Source organism: Onychostruthus taczanowskii, unplaced genomic scaffold (assembly GCF_017590055.1).
Source record: "Onychostruthus taczanowskii isolate IOZ18803 unplaced genomic scaffold, ASM1759005v1 scaffold7, whole genome shotgun sequence".
NCBI classification, from domain to species: Eukaryota; Metazoa; Chordata; class Aves; order Passeriformes; family Passeridae; genus Onychostruthus; species Onychostruthus taczanowskii.
Window position 1 is genome coordinate 1,184,920 of NW_024504786.1, and position 23,484 is coordinate 1,208,403.

A 23,484-nucleotide genomic window follows, 5' to 3' on the forward strand; every position below is an offset into this window, starting at 1 on the left:
TCTGTATATATTTTGAGTTGTCAACTCTTAGCAAATATCCCAAATTGAAAGAATCTTCCCTCATGGTTTTGTTTGGAACTTGCAGGGTAAGAAAGTGTTTGAAAGAATGAACAGTCTGACATTTAAGAAGTCAAAAGACATGAGAGCCAAACTTGAAGAAGCAATTTTGGGCAGCATAGGGGCAAGGCAGGAAATGGTCCGAAGAAGTAGAGGACAGCTGGGTAAGTAAAGGAGTCCTCTGTGCCATCCCTTTTTTCCAAAAGCTGCTCCTCCCATCCCCAACAATTATTTGCACCTATCTGTGGTGTGGGATACAAAGAGGCCCCTAGGAAAGCTGTTTGCAGCATCCTTGCCTGGGTCTGCAAAATCTCTATACCTTTCCTAATTTGAAGACACTTTATTTGCTGCTTGATTGCCTTTTTAAGTGAGATCACATCTCATTTATGGGGTGTTCTTGCCTTAGTTTTTTCCAGTGTAGCATCTTCTAGAGTGTCCTGGAAAACAAACTGCCTGATCTTGCTCTGACAGCTCTGAAAATGCCTGGGCATTTCTGCTGACTTAAGGAGACTTGAAGTAGCTGTAGCTGGGCTGACAGGCACCTTCTGATGATTCCTACTTTTTGTAAAACCCAGTAATTTTTATGAACACCCAAAATTCAAAGTGTGGCCCAAGGGCTAGGACAAGAATCAGAGCTGTGTTTTTGTCTCCTGCTCTGCCACACAAGCCTGTCCTTGTGGGCTAAGGTGGATGAGTAGTTTAGAGCCATAATTAAGGAATCACTTCACAGATGGGACCTTGTTTTTTTCTTAATGTGGTTGGATTACTTTTCTTACTTGAAATTCCCTGCCCGCCCAGTAATGAGCATAAAAGATTGTGAGCTGGGAAAGGGGGGTCTTGGCACCACCCTGAGAACATTCCTGGGTGCCAGTCGAGGACAGCAGTGTTGGAATGCTGAGGGTTGGCACACTCAGGCTCCTTGTGCAGTCCAAGGAAGGGACTCCTCTCATCAGTCAGTGTCTCAGCTGCCTCTCTGTGTCTCATGCCACTCAGCAGTGACAGAATTAGGGCCATGTAAACATCCTGGGTGAGTGCCACAGAGCCTCAGGCTCTAGAAAATCATCTTTGTTGCCACCTGCCACTTGTGAGCAGATCTGGAGCTGCTGCTGGTGCAGCTGAAGTGAGCATCAGCTGACTGCTGTTGTTTTGCTGTTTCCCTGCAGAGAGGAGCCCTTCTGGGAGTGCCTTTGGAAGTCAAGAGAATCTGAGATGGAGAAAGGATATGACTCACTGGCGGCAGAACACCGAGAAGCTTGACAAGTAACTCTGCCTTATCCTTCTGCTCTACCCCTGTGCCAGGCCTGTGAGAGCAGGGTCCCCCTCCCCACAGAAGGTCACTGCCAGCAGCCACTCAGCCCTTGTGCCAGCAGGTTTGAGCCCTCAGAGGCATTGGCATAGGGCTGGCATTGCAAAAAAAAAAAGTAAATAGCTTTTACTCCAACGCTGCCCTCCCAACTCTTTGCCTTTCCACTGTCCCTTGCTTCCTTAGACTTCCAAATCAGATTTAAAGAGATTTATATAATCCATTACTGTCTTAAAACCCTGCCCTAAGCTGTAATTTAGAGGGAAGATCCATTAAGAGTTTCCACAGATAGCATTTATATCTCATGTCATATTTCCTTTATTCCATAAAAGCATTCTGGAGTTCTCAAAGCTCGCTTTCCTTTCCTGTCCTAATCCATCACTTTGATTGTTTTTCCACATGTGCTGTGCTTTTAGAAGCCACAAACCAGCCAGGTACTGTAGCATTGGTGTGCAGTTCTTACAAATTGCCATTTTGTACATCTGCAGACTCAATCATCACAGCCTTGTTTGTGATGCTTGGCAGAACTTCTCAGTGTGTGTGTGCAACTGACTGGAATGAGCTCTTTTGGCTTATTACACCCATTTCCTTGAAAATTCCCTCTCTTGGTGTGGTTTAATCCAGAGGGCTCAGGAGTTGTGTTTGAGCTTTGCTGTGCACGTTTTCTGTCTCCTCAAATTGCAACCTGCAGTCTCCATCCTCCCAGCAAAAGAATTGTTCCTTATCCTAGGGAAGGAACCTCAGCCCAAGTGAAGCTCTGAAGAAACTGAGGAATGGGATCCTCAGAGCCCAGATGGAGATCAGGCCAAATTTTATCCTTGCAGACATTGACTCTTCCTGGAGTAGAAAGCAATTCTTCACAGCCTTTACTTGCTTTGTCCCACACAAAAATGTAATTTCTCCTTATGACAAGTCGTGGCTTTTTGTCCAAGGCTCCAGTCCTGTTGAGTCATTGGGAAAGCCAAATGACCAGGGTATTTCACCCTGCTGGTGAAGTGCTGTAGATATAAATTCCAGAGTCACACCAGATCAGAATTTGGCCTGAAGGACTCAGCAGTTCACTGCCAGACTGGGTCTGAGTCCTGTCCTTTCCAGAGGGACCTCAAGTACATATTTAACAGCTGTGATGGTCAAAGGATGGTGTCTCACCTCACAAAATGAGCTGCTTAGATAAAACTCTCTAGAGCTGCTTTCTAACCCTTGCTTGCTGTGACTGGCTCTGCTGTGTCTTGTGTGTGTAGGTAGAGCCTGGCCCTTTGAAACCCCATAAGCAAGACTTTTCACTTAAAGAGCTCTGCACAGCTGTCTTTTTATACAGATGGTATCATTTTATGTAGGATCAGGTCCCAAAACTTCCTGTCCTGGAGACGTTGGGGGTGTGAGCCAGCTCCCAGAGGATGTGGAGTGTGGCAGGGAAGGGCTGCTGCAGTACAGCTCCAAGAGCCAAATAGTTTCTCTCTCTTTCTGTCTTTTTTTCTGGGATTTTGGTCACCCTCCTGCTGGGATTTGGCCTGGCATGAGTCTGTCAGAGATGGCACCTGTGGCAGGACAGGCCAAGGCTGGGCTCTGAGTACAGCCCTGGATCTCTGCCCAGTGCAGCCGGTGCCACTGGAAGGGGCTGGTTCTGTTAAGTTCCTGGAGCCACAGGTGTGAGTGGGTGTCTGGACTCTGCAGGGCTTTCCAGGAAATCGAGTGCCTGGCATGGAACAGCAAAACCTCGTCCTTCAACTGAGAGAGAGGAAGTTGTGCTTCAAGGATTAAATACAGTGTAGCTTGGAGAGATAAGATTGCAGCCTGGCAGGCTGCACTGTGCTGCTCCCAGTGGGAGTGCAGCTTCCCAGCTCGTGTAGCACCACCGTGTGTCCACAGCATAAAGCCACATGTCCTGTTCCTGGTTGTGCTGTCGCATGCCTAACGATGCTGCTGAGCCAGATTGGAGTTGGACTGGGCTTCTAAACTGTTGTTGTGTTCCTGGGAGAGTAGTGAAGTGTCAGAGAGCAGTGTGAGCTCTCCCAGCATGATGAACGTGAAGCCTCTGTAAGTCTGTACTTGTAAAAAACTGAGTTTTCCTTCCTGTCCTCTCAGGGGGTGCATTGAAATATCTTTGTGGTGTTGTCCAGTGATAAATATACAAACTGTAACTGGGAGTCTCCTGCTAGTGAGAGAACATTTTTGACTGGAAAATATGTAGGTCTGTTCCTTAATCAGGAAGTAATTTTACTTCTTTGTTTTCTCTGATCAGGTCAAGGGCAGAGATAGAACATGAAGCACTCATCGATGGGAATCTTGCAACAGAAGCCAACCTGATAATTTTGGATACTCTGGAGATAGTTGTGCAGGTGAGGCTGATAAGAAAATGGAGATATAATGGTATTACAGTCACCTGGCCAGGCAGCACTTTGTTAAACCAAACTGCCTCAGTGCTGGGAGAACTGTTCAGCTGCAGCAGGAAGGGGGTGATGCCTCTCCCAAATCCCAGCCTGGAACCATCTGGTTTTACGTTGCAATACCTTCCTTCAGTCTTGAAATTGAGAATTTGAAGATTCTCCTTTCCTTGTAGTGTGAGAAATAGTTACTCAGGAATGAACTGTAAAAATCCCCAAATCTTACCCTATCCCAGGCGCTTCCTCCAGTTCTTTCCAAGCCTGCCTCAAATCCCTGGATTCCAGGTCAGCCTCCTGGACCTGTACTCACTTTGTCCCCTGATTTCTGTACAGATGAACCTGGGCACAGACTGGGAGCAGGCAGGACCATGCTTCCCAAATCCTCCTGATCTGCAGAGAGACCCAGGAATCCCAGGGATTGTACTTTGTGCCTGAGTAACCCAGCTAGAGCCCAGGTATGGGCTTTCCCTCTAGCACAACAATGTCCCCAAAAGTCAGAGCTTCACTGGGGACAAAGTGTCCCCAGTTCCACCTGCTTTATCCATGGCCAAAAGAGCCACTTTATCCATGGATCAAGTGTTCCTCACCTGGGGGTTGCCTCAGAACGGGGCTCTTTGGCAGGCCCAGCTAAGTGAGTAATTTCCCCATACAAAGGGCTTTTGGTCAGAGCTATTTGCTCTCTCCCACATGGACAGGCACACAGGAGGTTCATTTTTCTCATGGAGTCTTGGTTTCCCTTTTTCTCATGGAGTCTTGGTTTCCCTTTGCAGACCGTGTCTGTGACGGAGTCCAAGGAGAGCATCCTCGGCGGGGTGCTCAAAGTGCTGCTGCACAGCATGGCCTGCAACCAAAGTGCCCTTTACCTCCAGCACTGCTTTGCCACACAGAGAGCTTTGGTCTCAAAGGTGAATACCCTGTGGGGGCCTAAATCCACTGAGGGAGGAAGGCTGTTTCTTCCTTTGTATGGGGTCACTTCCCCAAGCAATTATTATTTTGGGCAGTATGAATTTTCAGGAAGCGTAGCCTGGCCTGGTTTTCATGGGCAGTGCCTGCATTTCTGCATTTTGGGCTTGGCTGCACCAAAAAGTGCAGCTCACACACCCTGGATGGGATGTGAGTTCCTGCTGGCTGGCACTGGTTGGGAAGAGGCACCTGCTCAGTGGGGAGCTCAAGGCACAGGTGGGGTTTAAGCTGAACAAATCTCACTTTACATGGATTTGTTTCCCAGTTTCTGTAGGTGTGTGGGGAGAAGCTCAGAGTTTTAAGCCTGAGATTTTGGGAGTGATGTAAATCAGTGTGAGGGTGTAGATGTAGGAGCAAGTTGGAGGGGAAGGTAAAATAAGTTGCCTTCCGGTGCTGCCGGTTTTGCCTTACTGTAAAGTGATTGAAAGGAGCATCATTCCCCTCAAAAGAGAGGGGTTGGGCTCCCTCTCATTGCAGTGCACCCTCACTGCTGCCTGTTTGTCTGAGTGCTCATTCCTGCCTGTCCAAGCACTGATTCCTCCCCTGCTGTTTTCCAGTTCCCTGAGCTGCTGTTTGAGGAGGAGACAGAGCAGTGTGCAGACCTGTGCCTGAGGCTCCTGAGGCACTGCAGCAGCAGCATTGGCACCATCAGGTCCCACGCCAGTGCCTCCCTGTACCTCCTGATGAGGCAGAACTTCGAGATTGGGAACGTGAGTCCTGCTGCTCTCACTGGGTTATTGCAGATAACGGGGCTGGGGCTGCTGGCTGGGGGTGCAGTCACCCACAGAACTGGGGAAACCCTGGTTCTGGGCCAGGGGCTGTGAGGGGATTGACAGCAAAGATAATGGGATTCCAGTTTTTAGGCTTGACCAAACCAAAACCAATCAGGACCAAGGATGTTTCATGAGAGTATCATCCTGCTCAGGGTGTGTGAGAGGAGACCATGTGCAAAGAGACAACATTAATATTTTTGCAGGAGAACCTTTTTCTGGAACTAAATAATCATCAGATGATGAAGTTTGGCAGCACCAGGTTTATTCTAATCACTGCTCTGAGACAGCCTTTCTTGCAAAACTTCAGTTTTCTTTTTTCTGTCAGGTCAGGAGGGTGCCATGACCAAAGCACTGTCTCCAGGCAGCTGAAATACCATAACAACATCTCTGTTGCAGAACTTTGCCAGAGTGAAGATGCAGGTGACCATGTCCCTCTCATCCCTGGTGGGAACATCCCAGAATTTCAATGAAGAGTTTCTGCGACGTTCCCTCAAGACTATTCTGACATATGCTGAAGAAGATCTGGAACTTAGGGAGACAACATTTCCTGACCAGGTAAAAGACATAAACCACAAGACAAGCAATATGTAATTCATTAACAGGCTGTGCCTAAACCTCCATCTAGAACTGGAATTTGCAGGCACTCCCTGGAAAGGGTTTGGGTTTTGGTTTTTTTAATCATCTAATCACATAAAACTCAGGTCTTTGATTAGTTCTGACAAGGTGCAAACTCACAAAGATTCAGAGTGACCGTGTTCCTCACATAACAATGTGTAGCTCAATTCCCATTGCCAGTTCTTTACAACAGCTTATTTTTCACAGGTCCAGGATTTAGTGTTCAACCTCCATATGATCCTGTCAGACACAGTTAAAATGAAGGAGCACCAGGAAGATCCAGAAATGCTGATTGACCTGATGTACAGGTAGAGTTGGCACTGTAGGGACAGGAGATGTCAGTGCTCCACGTGGGTTAGGGCTCAGATGCTGCACATTTGGGCACTTAAAGGACAGGTTTGTGGAGCAATTTTGGGTCTCACTGCTCACAGACCAATCCAGGCCTGTCTGTTGTGTTTGAATGTGGTGCTGAGAGCTTTTGTTTGGCATTTAGGCAGCTTATCTTGGATAAAAGTAGTTTTCATTCCCCAGCCATCCCTTGGAATCTCATCTTCCACCCGAGAAGGGAACTCTCCCTGCTTGCTTCAGGGAAAGCTTGGGGGTCTTCCAGCACCTGCTTGCCCAAAAGGCTTTTTGGTGGTACATACAATGGTGTCCATACGCAAAAGATATTCTGGAGCCAAGTTAAGCTCCCAAGTGCCAAATTTCATGGTGCTGTCTGCACAAATAGCCCTGAGGGCTTCTTAGTGGTCAGCAGAGGTTTTGTTGCAGGGAGCCAGGCAGGTGTGCTCTGATTGTCCTCCATCTTTAGATTGCCACCAGTCTCAGGTGAAACATGGGCTTTCGTCAGGAGCTTCAGCATCACCCACTGCTCACCCACCACTAACTGGCTCAAAAATCTGTAGTTCAGGGTGATTTCCCATCTCTGCAGCTTCTTGCCTCAGGGGTTTCCAGACAGCATCAAGGGGCTTTAGTGTTTAAGCAGAAGTGACTAAATACAGTGTGAAAAAGCCATGCTGAAGGGCTGTGCTGGTTCAGAAGGAAAGGGCATGGAAGCACAGAGGTTTTCTCTCCCTTTAGGATTGCCAAGGGCTACCAGAATTCCCCTGACCTGCGGCTGACGTGGCTGCAGAACATGGCAGGGAAGCATTCCGAGAGGAGCAACCACGCCGAGTCTGCCCAGTGCCTGGTGCACTCTGCAGCCCTGGTGGCCGAGTACCTGAGCATGCTGGAGGACAGGAAATACCTGCCTGTGGGCTGTGTGACATTCCAGGTGGGCATCATCCTTCCTAAGGGGTTTCTGGGCTTTGCTGCTGAGCTACAAAATGTTTCCATGTGCTGGGAGTTCTGTGCCTACATCCTCAAACCATCCCTAAGGGGTTTCTGGGCTTTGAAACTGCTGAGCTACAAAATGTTTCCATGTGCTGGGAGTTCTGTGCCTACATCCTCAAACCATGCTCACTGTTTGTTGCATGAATGAGGTGCTGATCTGTGAGAAGAGAAGTGTGTGAATTTTATACAGATGCTCTACAAAAATAGATGTATTTTATATATGCACTACAAATATGGCAGTATTTTACGTATATATTCTACAAAAATAGATATATTTTTATATACACTACAAAAATGGCAATATTTTACATATATACTCTATAAAAATAGAAAGCCATATTTTACGTATATGCTCCACAAAAATGGAAAGCTGTATTTTATATATATACTCTACAAAAATAGAAAGCCACCTCTATAGGAAGTCCAGGATTTGACTGCAAATCAGCTGCCTTTCAAAGTATTGAAAGTGTTGAGTGTTGTTTGAATTGAGTAAATGTATTTTTGTCTCTTGTATCTCCCCAGAACATATCTTCCAATGTTTTGGAAGAGTCAGCAGTTTCTGATGATGTTGTGTCCCCAGATGAAGAAGGAATCTGTTCTGGGAAGTATTTTACAGAAGCTGGTCTGGTGGGATTGCTGGAACAGGCTGCAGCATCTTTCTCTATGGTAGAAGACTTTCATTTCTTTACCTCCCTTCTCCAGCAACCTCACACTGCTGGGCAGTAGGAGGGAAAATGTTTTCTCTCTGAGTGTATAATTCTATTGTAAATGCTTAATTTGCACAGAACAATTGGAGTTTTAATTGTTCAAGACAGGCTGGTTTGCCCTCTGGAGTAAACCGAGGAAAAGGAGTGAATTAATTCCCAAGACACAAACATGAAGTGTCATTCAGTGGGCTTAAGCACAAGCAGCAATAAATCCAGAGCAAAAACCTGGAATTCCTGCTCAGCCCCTCTGTGCAGTGGCTGCCCACGATGGGCTGGCCCCACTCCATGAGAGAGATCCTGGGGATCTTCCCAAGTCCATCTCTCCTGGGGTGCCAGAAGTGGATGCAGAAGTCAGGCTGAAGATGTACTGAACAGAAAAAGCTGAAATGTGCATTTGAGCTTTTCCATATTTAGGATCCTGTTTAGTTTGTTTTGCTCTTGTGCCTGTGTCCATCCAAAATATCCCAGGATTGGTTATGTTAATGATCCTAATTACTGACAGCATGATGTAATGCACCAGGCTCTTGATTTCAGGGGTAACTGAGGATTTTATTCCATTTATCTCTGGGTACATTTCAAGAAGTGATGTGGTTATCCCACAGTGGTGTCTCAGCCACCTTTTCATTTTGCAGTTTTATCGTTTAAATGCTGTGTGTCTAATTCTGGCTGTTGAATTGATGAAGCAATCTGATGAGCCTTATTTTTGTAGGCTGGCATGTATGAAGCAGTTAATGAGGTTTACAAAGTCCTTATTCCTATTCATGAAGCCAACAGAGATGCCAAGAAGTTGTCTACTATTCATGGTAAACTGCAGGAAGCATTCAGCAAGATTGTTCACCAGGTAATGGTTTGAATTTTCAGCTGCAGGGTGAATTGTGAAGAAACTTCAAATGCTCAGTGCAAGGAAAATGAAAAAACATTATTCTCAGATTCCAGGAGAACTGTTAAATGATGATCCACAGTAAATACAAGGATCATTAACAGGTTTTTTTTCTGGAATTTAATACGAGAGAGCATCACAAACCAAGATCTGTTGTAACTTCAGAACTATCCAAGACTTAAAAATTCCAGGTTACCCTTTCAGATGTTCTTTTAAACTGTGTTTTGCATGCTGGGAAAACCACTGTACCTTGCCTTTAGCCTGGTAGGTAACATCCAGAAGTGCTGGGGGGTTTATTTGTTTGTTCATGTGGTGGTTAAAGAATTGAAGGAACCTTTCCAAACTTGGATGGTGCAAAAGCCACCAGCTTAATTAAGGGCTGTGAGGGCCTGGCTGTGCTGGGCCAGAGGAGGCTGCTTTGGATGCATGATGACTTAGAACCATTGAAACCATTGCAGGCTTATTGCTGGTCATGTTTTGGCCTTTGAAACTCTTCTTTTTTGGTTTCTGTGACATGCCCTTTTTACTTTTTATCACACAGAGTACTGGCTGGGAGGTAGGTAACTCCATCTTAGTTAGCAAAGAACACTAATTGAGTTTCCAGATGACTCACGCCAACGCTTGCCCACATGTGCTAGTTGTGGGTGTTTCTGTTGCTGTCTGCTGTTTAAAACAATTCATTAACCAAAGAAATCCCAATAAACCATGGTTGTAGTAGGAATTTCTTCATAAGCAGCTGTAGGTAGTGCATGGATGCTGACGTGTTCCACTAATGAGGTTCTTTGGTGAATGAGCCACTGTATCATCACTAGTTTGTTTTTATAATTTGTTTATATTTCTTTCCATCAGCATTGACACAGAAAATCATCCCTCCATACCATATTTTCACCCCACCCACAGGGGTCGATTTAAGCACCAATGCTCAGAGGTACCAAACACAAATCTGGTTTGCTGCAGGTGCACCTTTGATCTCAGGGGAGAAACTGCTTCCTTTTGTTCTCAAGCAATTTATGTAGGGGTTTATCTGGCAGTAAAAGGCTCAGCTGTGTTACCTGGGGCCGGTTTTGCTGCCTGTGTTTTTGAGGAGGCTGTGTGCTCACAGTTCTGCAACACACACCACGAGAACCACGCTTTTGGGTTAAAAATGGACAAAGAAATTGATTCATCTGCAGGGCCACTTTGACTCCAGCCCTGGTCCACTTGGCACAGTGGGTGCATGAGCATGGAGAAGTCTCAGAAAGCACTAAAAAGCTCTGTGAATATGATGTTCTTTGTTTAGGCTTCATCTTTCCAGTTTATTTTTGCTTTTCTATGGATCAGGCAGCTCATTTTGGGCCACCTCCCTCCAGGTTTCCACCACACATTTACTGAACCGAGGCTGAGGCAAAAAAACCTTTGGTGTTGTGGGACATAATTGAGGCTGGTGATGTCTGAATGTCAGTTTCAATTCCAGCCTGGCAAAAAATGGAAATTGAGCAGCTTAAAATAAACCCTGACACTTGAGGGCTGGCCCTGGAAGTCATCCCCTTGTCCCCATGGAAGGTCCAGGCAGACACAGCCCAACAGAGAACCTGTGCTAGGTGTGGAAATGATGTTAATGTGTTCAAGCCAACGAGGCCTGTGAGCATCTGTTTTATTATTCTGCCCCTAAATCGACCCCTGGAGAGACTCCTGCCATTGGTTATGATTCTAACACCACTTGGTCATGTTTTACTGCATGGTAAAAGACACCGTGGGTTCAGCTCTCGTCTGTCATCGTGCTCCTTCATTGCCACACTTTTTCTGACCTTTGTGCTTTGTAGCTTTCAGGTTTGTTGCATGTTTTGCCCTTTTTTTCCCTCCCCTTATTTTAAATATTTTAATGGATGCTTGCTCCCATTTTTTTTTTTAATTTTAAAATTTATTTGCTGCCAATTTGCTGCTTGTTTGTTTTATGGAATTTCCCTAATTAAATACTTTCTGTTTTCTCCTCTATCGCCCTGGTTGCTGACCCTCCTCCCCACTCTTACTATTGTCTGTTGTGGTAAGTTCCTACTTGTGGAATTTTTTTTCCCTTTCTCTGCCCCTTTTCCCCCACCTCCCCTTTTTGGTTTTGGTTTGGTGTTTTTTTTTTTTTTGTTTGTTTTACACTGTGGAACCCCCAATTTCATTTTAGCAAAGAGCTATGCCAACAGCAGCACCCCACTCATGGCACAAGGAATGTGGTGTTGCCAACCACAAGCATTGCAGTGTCCTGGGTCTGGCACCAGAGCATTCCTGAGCTCTCCTTAAACACACCAGCTGATGGGCTTTGTGTGCTTATTCATGGAATAAATGTTGAATTTATTCTATTTGTTTGCTTTCCAGTTAGGAAAATTAAGTAAAAATCTTTTCATGCTTGCTACAAGAATTTAAAAACTTCTTAAAGCTGTGTATGGGGAAGTTGCCAGTGGATAACAAGGCTCCAGGAGCTGATTCTTTCCCAAAAAATCAATATTGAAAGACTTGTAGTAGTTGGCAACACTGCAAAGGACCTTGGGTTAAAATTGAGCAGGAAAATAACAGTGCTGAGTTTGGTAAAGATGGGTTGGATTCTGCACTTTGAAGTCAGAGTTGCTTTTGTTCCTGCACCCTTCAGGCAGCTGCTGCTGTCCTGGTGGAGGAAGCAATGATCCCTATTGCATCTGATTTATCTTTTTTTCCCCCCAAATCTTGTTGGCAAAGCTTTTTGTGTGCGTGCAAGAGATAACCCCAAAACTTTATTCCCAGCAATTTGGAAAGGTATTTACCATGCATAATAACAAATCATGAACCTTCATAAGTCATGGTGGCTGTTACCTGCTCTGCCAGTTGTGTGATGGCTATTCAGTGTTCACCTTCATTCTCTTCTCCTCCCAAAATCCTATTATTTTTTGATAAAATAATAGGAGATACAATGCTTTTAATAATTCTTCCCTCATATCTGCATTTTTAGCTTTTGCCAGAAACAAGACCACGGAGCATTAAATTATTTGTTCAGTTTTCCCTGCTGTGGCTGGGAAGTGGTTTGGTGTTGGCTGAGTTTGAGATCCCAGTACAGAGCCATCCCCTCTCCCTAATGCCAGGCATGGAGCTGATTCCAGGGAAGTGGCAGCTCCTGAATATTCCTGGGAAGCCTGGAGTGGTCTGGAAGTGTTCCCCCAAAGGGATGTGCTCCCATTCCCTTTCCTCCAGGCACAGATTCCCAGCATGAGTCACATCAGGGGCTGGCAGTGCTCCTCACTGCTGCCTCTGGGATCCCTTTAACTGGGATTCAGCATCTGGATTTACCAGGGAGAGCCAGAGCAGCCTGGGGACGAACTGGGAGCTGACTTCACACAGGGACAGGGAATCTCAGCAGGCTTCCCTGGAGCTCTGCCACTCCTGGAGCTCCTCAGTGCCCCAAAAATTTCATTTTATGCATTTAGTAAATGCTAGCAGGACTCCTCAGTGATTTTTTTGCTCATCAACAGACAGCATTCTCTTCCTCCCTTATCATTTTTACCCTGCCTGTAACAAGGGGCTGGGGGTGTCCATGGCAAAAACTCACTTGCAGGGATCTGGTTCTGCAAATGCTTCCCACCCTGGAAACCCCTGGCCCACGAGGAAGGAAAAAACTCATTAATTAGAAATCAATGTGTCCTTAACCACCCAGTGCCAGGGTTGGGGCAGGATCCCACAAACTTGCCCATGGAGCATGGCCAAGCCTCATGCTGGCTCTGGGGAGCTGATCCATGTGTCAGACATGGAGTCATGGAATGGTTTGGGTTGGAAAGGACCTTAAAGAGATCAGGTTCCAACCCCACCTTCCCCCAGGTGCTGCCTTGGGAAGGACTTTGAGAAAGGAGCCCTGGAGTCAGAGCCTTCTGTCTGTGACAGTGAGATGGAAGCTGGAAATGCTGAGTATTGAGGGGTTTCAGTGTGGATAATGTTACCCAAAACTATGGCTTTGAAAAGGTAGTGATGAGGAAAAAAGGATTCAGTAGCTCGATCCGGCATGGATCCAGAGGGATGGGCACTGGACAAAGACAGGGAGTCCAGGGAAATGGCAACATCCAGTGAAACAGCAGCAGCTCTGCACCTGGAGTTCCCACCCTGGGAGGGCTGCTGGGATCCTGTGCTGTGCTGAAAGCCCTGGGGCTTTCAGTGGGGCTGGAGAAGAGCCCCTCTCTGCAGGAGGATTCCCTGAGGGAAGGCTCTAGAGCAGGGTCCAGGGAGCCTGGGCACAGCCAGGTGTTGCTTTTTTGGGATGAGTTCTGCTAATCACCCCAGGTGCCTCCAGGAGGGCAGAGCTCTGCTCTGAAGTGGAAGTTTTTGGCCCTCAGGCACCTCCAGGGGGATGCTCCAGAGTTTCCTCCAGCCGGGGGAAGGCAGTGGCCATGCCAGTGGTTTTTGCAGTCTGGAGTTTGCCTGAAGGGTTTTTTTTAATTTTAGTTTGGCTTATTTATCCTCTTTGCCTTCCATAGATCGTGTTCACCATCACCACAAGAGATCAGTTTTGCCATAGCCAAATACTAAAATAAAATCTGGCAGCCAGGACACCTGTAAGGGCTGTTTGAAGCCAAAACCTAACCCAGCTCAGGGACACTGAGTGTCCTTTACTGCATCACATTTTGTCACGAGAGTAAAGGTGAACATTTTGGAGTTTCTTGCTGAAAGGCATCCCTGGTTTGTGCATGCAGCGTGAGTTCTTTAACACAAGCAAGGTGTGTTTAATTTTTAAAGCATTTTTCTTCTCTCTCTCTCTCTTAATCAGATTTTCTCCGTTGCCTTTCCAGCAAAAAATCTTTCTTGTTTCTCTCCTTTTGTTGCGTTTCGGGGCCAAATTCACCACTGGCTCCCCTGGAAGCAGGTACATGGCACAGGATTGCATCTGCTTTCACCAGGAGTGACTTTGGCCCTCTCTCCTAGACAGTTCCTAGAGAGTGTAACACCTCCCAGCTGGAATGCTGGTTCAAGAGCACTTGTGTGTGTGTGTGTGAGTGAACTGGACATTGACTTGGGCCCAACCCTGCAATTCCTGGAGGGTGGATTTTGGGTGATTCCAGGGGTGTCTGACCCCTGCAGGGTCTCTGCACAGGCTTTGGAGAGCCTCAGGTAATGATCCCAACAAAGGGATTTGCCTTTGGCTGCCTCTCAGAGATACCTGATGCTTCTTAAGCTGAAAGAGAGTAGATTTAGATGGGATATTGGGAAGGAATTGTTCCCTGTGAGGGTGGCGAGTCTCAAGTTCCCAGAGAAGTTGTGGCTGCCCCTGGATCCCTGGACATGTCCCAGGCCAGGTGGGCAGGGCTTGGAGCACCCTGGGACAGTGGGAGATGTCCCTGCCCTTGGCAGGGGTGTCGTTGGATGGGCTTTGAGGTCCCTTCCAACCCAAACCATTCCATAATTCCATGATGGCACCTCCAGGCTCCTCCTGGGTTGGGAGAAGTCATTGCAGGGTTGGGCTGATGGTCGTAACTGATCCATAGAATTCCATGTTAGTTTATAATTCCATTGTGGCGTTTGCTGCTAAATGCATCCATGCTGAGTTCCAGGTGTGTTTTTTTTTTCTTTCCCTTCTTTCTTTCTAATTTTTTTCTCTTGGTTTTTAATTTCTTTTCATTTTTGCATAAATTCAGGAGCCTGCCTGCAGCCGTGCTTGAGGGTGTGCATGTGTCCACCCTGAAATAACCTCTTGTTTCTCCATCCCTAGGATGGAAAGAGGATGTTTGGCACCTACTTCCGAGTTGGTTTTTATGGAACCAAGTTTGGAGACCTGGATGAGCAAGAGTTTGTTTACAAGGAGCCTGCAATAACCAAGTTGGCTGAAATCTCCCATCGGCTGGAGGTGAGAGGGTTTCACTGGAAGTTTGACTTCATCATCAGCTGTTTCATAGGAGCAGCCCCTCAGAGAAGCAGTTTGGGTGTCTGAGAGCTGGGGCTGGTGTCCCCTGCCCTCCTGCTGGTGCCACCTCTGTGGGAGGAGAGGAATTCCCTGATCAGAGGCTCTCCCTGAAAATTTGTGGTGTTTCCATTATCGTTCTCCTCCAGTAGGGTCTTCCCAAGGCATAGACGGAGTCTTTGTTAGTCTCTTCTTTATCTTCTGGTTTCTCCAAGATGTCCTTGTGCTCCATAAATTCTCCATTCCAGATATCCAGCCTCAACAGTCCATCTCTCTCTCCCAGGCTTTGTTCATTGAAGCACAGCAGAGTTGGTTTATCAAAACCTACAGCTTCATTAATTTTCCCAGGCTGTGCTCCCACAAAAGTAGGTTATGACAACGTTGCTAAATGCTGGCTAAGAGTAATTTAGGAATATCACAGTATTTATAATTAATATGTATATATAGGTTATGATTAAGACATTTAATTTAAATGTTAATTAAAACCATTAATTAAAATTTAAACAGTATCATTTCCAGCACCAGTGGATCCCAAACTGATGTGTTTTAGTTGCACACAGACACAAAACAAACCCAAATGCCTTCTTCAGAACCAGGCACTGTCGGAAGGCTCTCCTGCTTTCCAGGGTTTGTTTTTTCCCATTGCCCCTGGAAAGTGACTGTTGGAATTCTCCTGGGTTCAGCAGATCACATTCTGTCAAAGTCTTGTGGAGCTTCACCTCCCCTGAATGTGCCTTTGCTCCCCAGCCCCCATCATCCATTTGATGGTTTATTGCTTTTTCCTTGGTTGTAGGGATTTTATGGAGAACGGTTTGGGGAAGATGTTCTGGAAGTGATCAAGGACTCAAACCCTGTGGACAAATGTAAACTTGATCCCAACAAGGTAAGGGCACAAGTGCAGGTGTAGAGATAGAACAGGTCCTGAATGGGTGAAATTGCAGTGGGACAAATTCTGCCCTGAATTTCACCACGTGGGCAACAAAATCCATGTACTGAGCATCTTGTGGCTACTTGGGAGGAGAGTTTGGGAAAATAATTCCAGCAAAGGATGCAGAATTGGCCATTCCCTTCCCTGGCCTGGTAGTGGTGGGTGGGAAGGGAGGAGGTGAAAGGACAGAAGCTGTGCTGGCCTTGCTCTGCTGGGTGCAAGGAAGGACGGGCTGTGCCATTCCCTGGCTTTTGTGCTGCTGCAGCGTTTTGTCACCTTTGTGCCATGTCCTTCAAGAGCAGGGAAACAGGACTGTGGCTCAGGGCAGGGCAAGGAAGGGTTTAGATTGCACACTGGAGAGAAATTAATTGTGAAGTGTTGAGGCCCTGAAAGAGATGCCCAGAGCAACTGTGGCTGCCCCTGGATCCCTGGAAGTGCCCAAGGCCAGGTTGGAGCAACCTGGTTTAGGGGAAGGTGTCCCTGCCTGTGGTAGGGGTGGGCTGGGGGGACTTTGAGCTCCCTCCCACACAGAGCATTGCATGATTCCATGATGTGAAAGGCATGAGAAGGGAAGGACAGCGAGCTGTGCTTCACCCAGCCCACAAGCCAGCGGCAGCGCCTCGGTCCCTCCGATGTGAGCGGGATTTTTGAAGGCAAAGCCCATCCCTAGTTTGTGCAGTGGTGTTGGGAGGACACAGCTCCTGCTGAGGAGCACGTTCCCTGCTGCAGGCCTACATCCAGATCACCTACGTGGAGCCCTACTTCGACACGTACGAGATGAAGGACAGGATCACCTACTTCGACAAGAACTACAACCTGCGGCGCTTCATGTACTGCACGCCCTTCACGCTGGACGGCCGCGCCCACGGCGACCTGCACGAGCAGTTCAAGCGCAAGACCATCCTCACCACCTCCCACGCCTTCCCCTACATCAAAACCAGGATCAACGTCATCCACAAGGAGGAGGTGAGGCTGGAGCTGGGTGGGAAACGGTGCCCGGTGGTGCAGGAGGCTCCTTCAGCCCCATTCCAGGAGCTCCTAGGGACTTTTCCCTGTTGCCATTCGACCCAAACTGAGCCCAGACTGATTTGGGGATGTGCTTGCCCCACCACCTCCAGACCTGGTACACGTAGGGGTGCTTGGAGAGCTCTGCAGGCCGGGCTGGGTTGGTGTTGGAGGAGCCTGCTCTAGGGAAGGTGTCCTGCCCATGGTGGGGGTGGAATGGGATGAGCTTTAAGGTCCCTTCCCACGCAGTCTTTCCATGATTCTGTGATAATGGAGGTTTGGTAATTTTCCAAGGATGGGCAGGATCACATGTGATCACTGGGACACTGTGAGCAGTGACCCAAAGGGACACGAGTGCCACTCAGAAACATCTCACACAGCTCTGGGGTGCCCAGAAACACATCTAAAAACCAAACCTTTTCTTGATGTCACTGAACCAAGGTGATGCATTTCTGAGGTCCTGTCCTCCTGTCCACCCCTTAGTGGTGCCACCCTGTGGATTTTTTTTTTTTTTTTTAAGATTGGGATTAAATGTGTGAGATGGTATTTTTTGTTTGGATTTAGATGTTTATTCGTTTTTAATTTAAATTATAGTTTTATAAATTGTGAGTTTTATAGTATTTTAAATAAATATAAAATGGAGTTGTATTTTTTTAATAAAGTTTTTAAAGGATAAATTGTTTAATTTAAAATTTGTATTTAAATTATTTTTATTTTTAATTTAATAATTATTTGTGGTTTGTAATGTGGATTTTTTATTTAATTATATAATATTTAAATTTATGAAGATGAAGAAGGATTAGTTTTTGTTTTATATATATTATTTATATATATAACAAAATTTCAATATATATATTGTATTTTATATATTATTATATTTTAAAATTTAAATGTTTTTATTTTGTGATATTATATGCTTTTATCTAAATTACATATTTATAATCTTAGTTCTATTATTTAATTTTGGAAGCTTTTTTTTATGGTTTTAGGTCAAATGCAGTGTTCCCTTGGGGGTTAGTGCCTGTTAGCACAGAAAATTTTTAATTTAAATTATAGTTTTATACATTGTGAGTTTTATAGTATTTTAATAAATTAAAAATGGAGTTGAGTCATTCAACCTCCAATTTTCTGCAGAAAATGCCAACATATAGAAACCCAGGTCATTTAGCACCCAGTTCTCTGCAGCTCTACAAAACCTCCCTGGGAGAACATGATGTTTCCTGGTGGTGGTTGAGGGTTTTTGTTTTCTTTAATAAATATAAAATGGAGTTGTATTTTTTTAATAAAGTTTTTAAAGGATAAATTGTTTAATTTAAAATTTGTATTTAAATTATTTTTATTTTTAATTTAATAATTATTTGTGGTTTGTAATGTGGATTTTTTATTTAATTATATAATATTTAAATTTATGAAGATGAAGAAGGATTAGTTTTTGTTTTATATATATTATTTATATATATAACAAAATTTCAATATATATATATTTTATATATTATTATATTTTAAAATTTAGATGTTTTTATTTTGTGATATTATATACTTTTATCTAAATTACATATTTATAATCTTAGTTCTATTATTTAATTTTGGAAGCTTTTTTTTATGGTTTTAGGTCAAATGCAGTGTTCCCTTGGGGGTTAGTGCCTGTTAGCACAGAAAGTCTGAAATTCTCAGTAACCAGGGTTCCAACACCACCCCACTGTGACCTGGGTGTTCCTCAAGGTCTGTGCCTGCTTGCCAAGCTCAGCCATAACAAAAATCCTGTTCTGGCTCCTTGCTCAGATCATTTTGACGCCCATCGAGGTCGCCATCGAGGACATGCAGAAGAAAACCCAGGAATTGGCTTTTGCCACCCACCAAGACCCTGCAGACCCCAAGATGCTGCAGATGGTGCTGCAGGGATCAGTAGGTACCACAGTGAATCAGGTGAGGATCACTGTCCCAGCTGCACTCTGGGACTGCACAGCCTTGGGCCTTGTTTCTCAATTCCCCTGGAATTTTTAATCTGTTCAGTCTGTGGGATGTGTTGAAGGTCATTTAGGGAAGGTCTAGGCCAGCTGTTCCCAGTGATTTTGTTATTTGAGTAAGAGTCTTGAAAATGTGGAAAGAAACTGGAAAAAACATCCCTCAGTTACTGCTGCTTCCTGGCTGTTGTTTCTGCCTGCTCCTCTTGCCTAAACTTTCTCTTTGTTAGCCAGGCTCTACAGGATAGTGTCCTGCTGTGGATTTTCAACAAAATGGAAAGCAGTGGAGAAAAACTGAGGAAAAGCTGAAAGAGCCTGAGTAAAGCACAGTGCACAAACTGGAAAAAAATCAGCTGCAGTTCTGAGTGCTGGGTTGAGTTTGCAGTGCTGGCAAACACTCCCTGGCTTCCATCTGCATTGTTTAAACTTTGCCTCAGTTGTGAGTTGAGCAAACTTGGTCAGGAGTCCTTATAAAGGAAAACAAATGGAGAATCTGTGCAGTTTCTCACACAGTTTTCCAAAAGCAGAGTTTTAAATAAAACAAATCAAGGCCTAAAGGCGACTCAGTTGTCAGTGAGGTTGGTGATTTACACCAGATTTCCCAGCTGCAGCTCTTCAGGATGCTTTGTGTAAGGAAATGTTGTGTTCTGTGCATGTTTTCTGTGGGGCTGAACTTTCTCCAGTGGTTGGATATGACAGACAGCTCCCAGAAACTCACTGTGCCCCTTCTTCTCCTAAAGGGACCATTAGAAGTTGCACAAGTTTTCTTGTCTGAAATCCCCAACGATCCAAAGCTCTTCAGACACCACAACAAACTCCGCCTGTGCTTCAAGGACTTCACCAAAAGGTATGGAAAGGGTCCCCAGGGCACCTGCCCCCCCAGGCAGGGCCACGTGCAGTGACCCAGGGCTGTCCTGGTGTCCCTCCACCTGCCCAGGTTCCATGTGCAGCTCCTTCCTCACCTGCCCAGCCCTTCCCTGTTGGTGCTGCTGCTCCCTGGCTTCATGGCCCTTGCTGTTTAGCAGGAGGAATTGATCCCAGCTCAGCTGTGAAGTGTCCCAGAAATCACAACAGGCCAGAGCTCCCAGCCTGGCAGGGTCCAGGAGGAGCTGCTGGACTGGCCAGGAGATGAAATTTCCTTCTGAAGTGAATTTCTCCAAGCAGAGTGGAGGGATGCTGGCATAATTCCCTGGAGAAATGTGCTGGCTGCTCTACTTTCCTTGAGTCATGCAAACTGCAGGCTCAGTCCAGCATCTTTTACAGCACCAAGAAATTTAAAAAACCACCAAAATAATTGAAATGAAAAAACTGTGAGCAAATAGATCCAGTGGAAGCGTAGTTTTCCCTTATGAAATAAATGTCTTTGCTGAAAACAACTGATACAGTTGTTTTCCTACCCTTTATTTAAATTACATCTTTGCCAGCAGAAGAGTTCTTGATGAACATCCCAGGCTACTGTTTATTAATCTCTCCTGATTTATCCATCTTTAAATCCTCTGGGACTGCAAGTGGCTCTGTGGAAATTAGCTTTCCATTTCTCTTCAGAGAGGATAAATGTAACTGGAGGGTAAATGACAATAAAAAAGGAGTTGTCACTCTGGAAATGGGAGATGTGATATCCTCTCCTTGCCCCCTGGACACCAGGTGGTTCAGCTGAGCCTTGAGGCAAGACCAAAAGGCAAGACAAAGGGTATTCCCTGTGATCCCAGAGGGCCAGAGTGGCTGTTTTTGTACTGTTGGATGAAAAAACCTATGGCAAGGGGCTCTTTCTGCATGCCCAGCTCTCAGAGGGTTTGTGTTGCAGGTGTGAGGATGCCCTGAGGAAGAACAAGAGCCTGATCGGGCCGGACCAGAAGGAATATCAGCGGGAGCTGGAGCGCAACTACCACCGGCTCAAGGAGGCTCTGCAGCCCCTGATCAACAGGAAGATCCCACAGCTCTACAAGGCAGTGCTGCCTGTCACGTGCCACAGGTGCATATTTGGGGTTCCTCTTGGGGCACAGGGTGTGAAACTGAGGGCTCTGAGCTTCCCGGGATCGTGCGCCATCCGTTTGTTTTCGATCCTGGCTCTCCTGGCTGAGCCCGTCCCTTTTCCCTTCTGTCCCTCCTGAGAGCACATTCCCTTCCCAGCAGCTGTGGTAGGTGGTGTTTGCAATGTTCCTTTTGTTCCTCAGCTAGGACAGTCGGTTTTTTGTTTGTTTCCATCCTCCATCCCGTTCCTTTTAGATGCAAAACCACCCTCAGCTTGGCAGGACTTTATTCCCAACGAAAATGGGATCAGGTGCTCCACTGGGGGGAAATTGTTGGTGCTGGAAGACCAGGAAGCTGGAGACTGGGTTTGTGTGAGACAGGACATAAAAATCCCAGTGGGAATCACAGAAGGGTTTGGGCTGGAAAGATCTTAAACACCATCCAGTCCCACCCCCCTGCCATGGGCACCTTCTGCCAGAGCAGGCTGCTCCAACCTGCTCTGGAAAAATTCCAGGTTTGGGGTGACCAAAACCTCCATGTCAGGTCATGGATGAGCAGGGGGATTTGGGGTACAGCCACTTTCCAGCCGGGCTGTGGCTCCCAGATCAGGGCCAGGAGTGGTTCCCAGCAGGAATCTGTGACCCCTGTGGAGTTCCCTGGCAGCAGGGCAAGGCTGGATGTTCCTGGAGCTGAACTCAGGGGGTTTCTGGCTGGGAGTGCTGCAGGAAGGTCCCTTCCCTCCCTGCCCAGCTTTGGAATGCTGGAGCTCTCCCCAGCTCTGTGTCCCAGCTGTTCCCTGGCAATTTTCCTGGCTGGCAAGGTGGGAATAGCAGAGCTTCCCTCCCCACCCAGCCAGGAGCCCTACAAATGCTTTTGGTGTGGTAATTATTATCTGATCAGATAATCAGCCTAATACAGGTATGACATAAAGTATCCTGAAAATCATAGAATATCCTGAGTTGGAAGGATCCCACAAGGATCACTGAGTCCAAGTATTCCTGGCAAATTCCACTTTAGAGATGTGTTTGAAAGATTTAAATAAGGTTTCAGTTGTACAGGTGTTTGTGCTGCTTCTGTGTGTACACGGGAATTAAACTTTCTGTCAGTGTCTGGATGATCCCAGATACAAACCCAATTCCTTGGAAAAGCAACGAGTTTTAATGCCAGTGGACTTAATTTTTGTTGTAACCAGCTCTAGAAAATACTGGAAATCAATTCAGAGTCATTCATCTGGTGAGGCTTCTTATTTCACCATGGAAAATCTGAGCTCATCATTGTATTTTCTCTCCCTCAGAGACTCCTTCAGCAGGATGAGCCTTCGCAAAATGGAAATCTAAACGAGTTAAAAACCAAAATAAAAAAAAAAAGCACTTAAAAAATTAAGGTTTTTGAAAAGAAAAAGAGCCTTGTTATCAGCGCTGGGAATCAAAGAAGTTTTATTGTGAAATAAAACTTGGACTTCATCCTGGACATCCCACACACCTCTTCCTCCATCAAAGTGTTCAGTGGCCAAAAAAATCATTCTGAATTGTCAATGTAGACTTCTCAATGTTTGAAAAGAAAAAAAAACCATCATGGCAGTGGTATCCAGAGTATTGGTGATGAGCTGTAAACTTACCTGTTTTTTAAGGCATTTTTATGACTCAAAGGTACACTAAAAGCATTTACCTTTATTTATAGCATTACCTAATGTTAAATTTATTTTACTTTTAGTTCCTATATTTAATTTATATTAGGACCATACGCAAATGCATTTTGGAAGTTTTTAATGTAGTGATGATGCTGATGGTTATTTTGATGGTACTATTAAATATGTGAATGTTTACACTTTAATTCCCTGTGCATTGGACTTCAGGGCTCAGCATCCTTGGGGAAAAGGTTCAGAGCAAGGTAAGTCCTGGTAACATTAATTAACAGAGTGCTGATTGTTTATTATCCCTGTTCCTTTGCTGCAAACAACAACAACAAAAAAAAAATTCCACCTGTAGGCAGAAGCAGATGGAGGCACAGCTTGGCACCCCTTCACCTCCTTCAGTCCACCAGGGGAAGTTTCAGCTTCTTCACTTCTGTGCTCATGGGCATCTCCACCAGCTGGCAGGTCCCAGCATCTCCTCACCCCTGCAATTAGCAGTGTCCATGGAACTAAACTCATTTTGTGTCCATTTTTTAATTTATAGCCTAATTTCACAGGGCAGAAGAACTTAAAATGCTATCACAGTTTAAAAGGGTACAAGGCATTCCTTGCATTGCTGTTTATGTGAAGAAAGATGTTTCACAGCAGATGTTTTGGGGTCTAACACTGCACTTTGAGGAAACATCAGATTTGGAGCTGAGTCCACAACTCCTAAATCTTGTCCTTAATATTTTTCCTCTCTGTGGTGAACAAAGTCCCCTGGAAGAGGTGGTGTGTGATTAAACACATTTATTCTCTCTCCATAAATACCTAAGTATGCATAAAAACCCAGATATACATACAAACCTGAATTTGATAAACATACTCTTTATATATATATATATATCAAAAAATAGAAGGAAAAATGGGTTTATACATGAAGTGCCCCCTTCTGCAGCAGCACTGAAGGTTTAGGGTGGGGAGGGTCTTTTTTTCCCTTCCTCATACTTATTTTAGGTTTCTGGAGACTTCTCCCATGCTCTGTTATCCCAGCAGCTGCACAGTTGGTGCTTTCTGTGCCAGGCTCTGCAAGGTTCCCTGGAACAGAA

At 45.6% G+C, this 23,484-nt stretch overlaps 1 protein-coding gene across 9 annotated transcripts in view; it reads left to right on the forward strand.

The window, feature by feature from the left end:
• DOCK7 (dedicator of cytokinesis 7) overlaps positions 1–23,237 on the forward strand; it is a 96,687-nt gene extending 73,450 nt beyond the window's left edge. For 2 of the 9 annotated variants that reach the window (XM_041421258.1, XM_041421262.1), the window contains 19 exons: positions 86–221; positions 1,221–1,317; positions 1,777–1,794; positions 3,603–3,699; positions 4,515–4,649; positions 5,265–5,417; positions 5,877–6,035; positions 6,303–6,403; positions 7,176–7,368; positions 7,950–8,093; positions 8,844–8,975; positions 9,556–9,570; positions 14,716–14,841; positions 15,689–15,778; positions 16,553–16,789; positions 18,611–18,754; positions 19,533–19,639; positions 20,597–20,764; positions 22,058–23,237. In XM_041421258.1, the coding sequence (XP_041277192.1) occupies positions 86–221; positions 1,221–1,317; positions 1,777–1,794; positions 3,603–3,699; positions 4,515–4,649; positions 5,265–5,417; positions 5,877–6,035; positions 6,303–6,403; positions 7,176–7,368; positions 7,950–8,093; positions 8,844–8,975; positions 9,556–9,570; positions 14,716–14,841; positions 15,689–15,778; positions 16,553–16,789; positions 18,611–18,754; positions 19,533–19,639; positions 20,597–20,764; positions 22,058–22,100 (2,295 nt within the window). In that variant the 3' untranslated portion in view covers positions 22,101–23,237. Of the gene's footprint in view, positions 1–85; positions 222–1,220; positions 1,318–1,692; positions 1,797–3,602; positions 3,700–4,514; positions 4,650–5,264; positions 5,418–5,876; positions 6,036–6,302; positions 6,404–7,175; positions 7,369–7,949; positions 8,094–8,843; positions 8,976–9,555; positions 9,571–13,789; positions 13,864–14,706; positions 14,842–15,688; positions 15,779–16,552; positions 16,790–18,610; positions 18,755–19,532; positions 19,640–20,596; positions 20,765–22,057 lie in introns of those variants that run through there. The other 7 variants (XM_041421260.1, XM_041421267.1, XM_041421261.1 and 4 more) reach the window with 5 other exon arrangements.
• Positions 23,238–23,484: the final 247 nt, after the last annotated feature.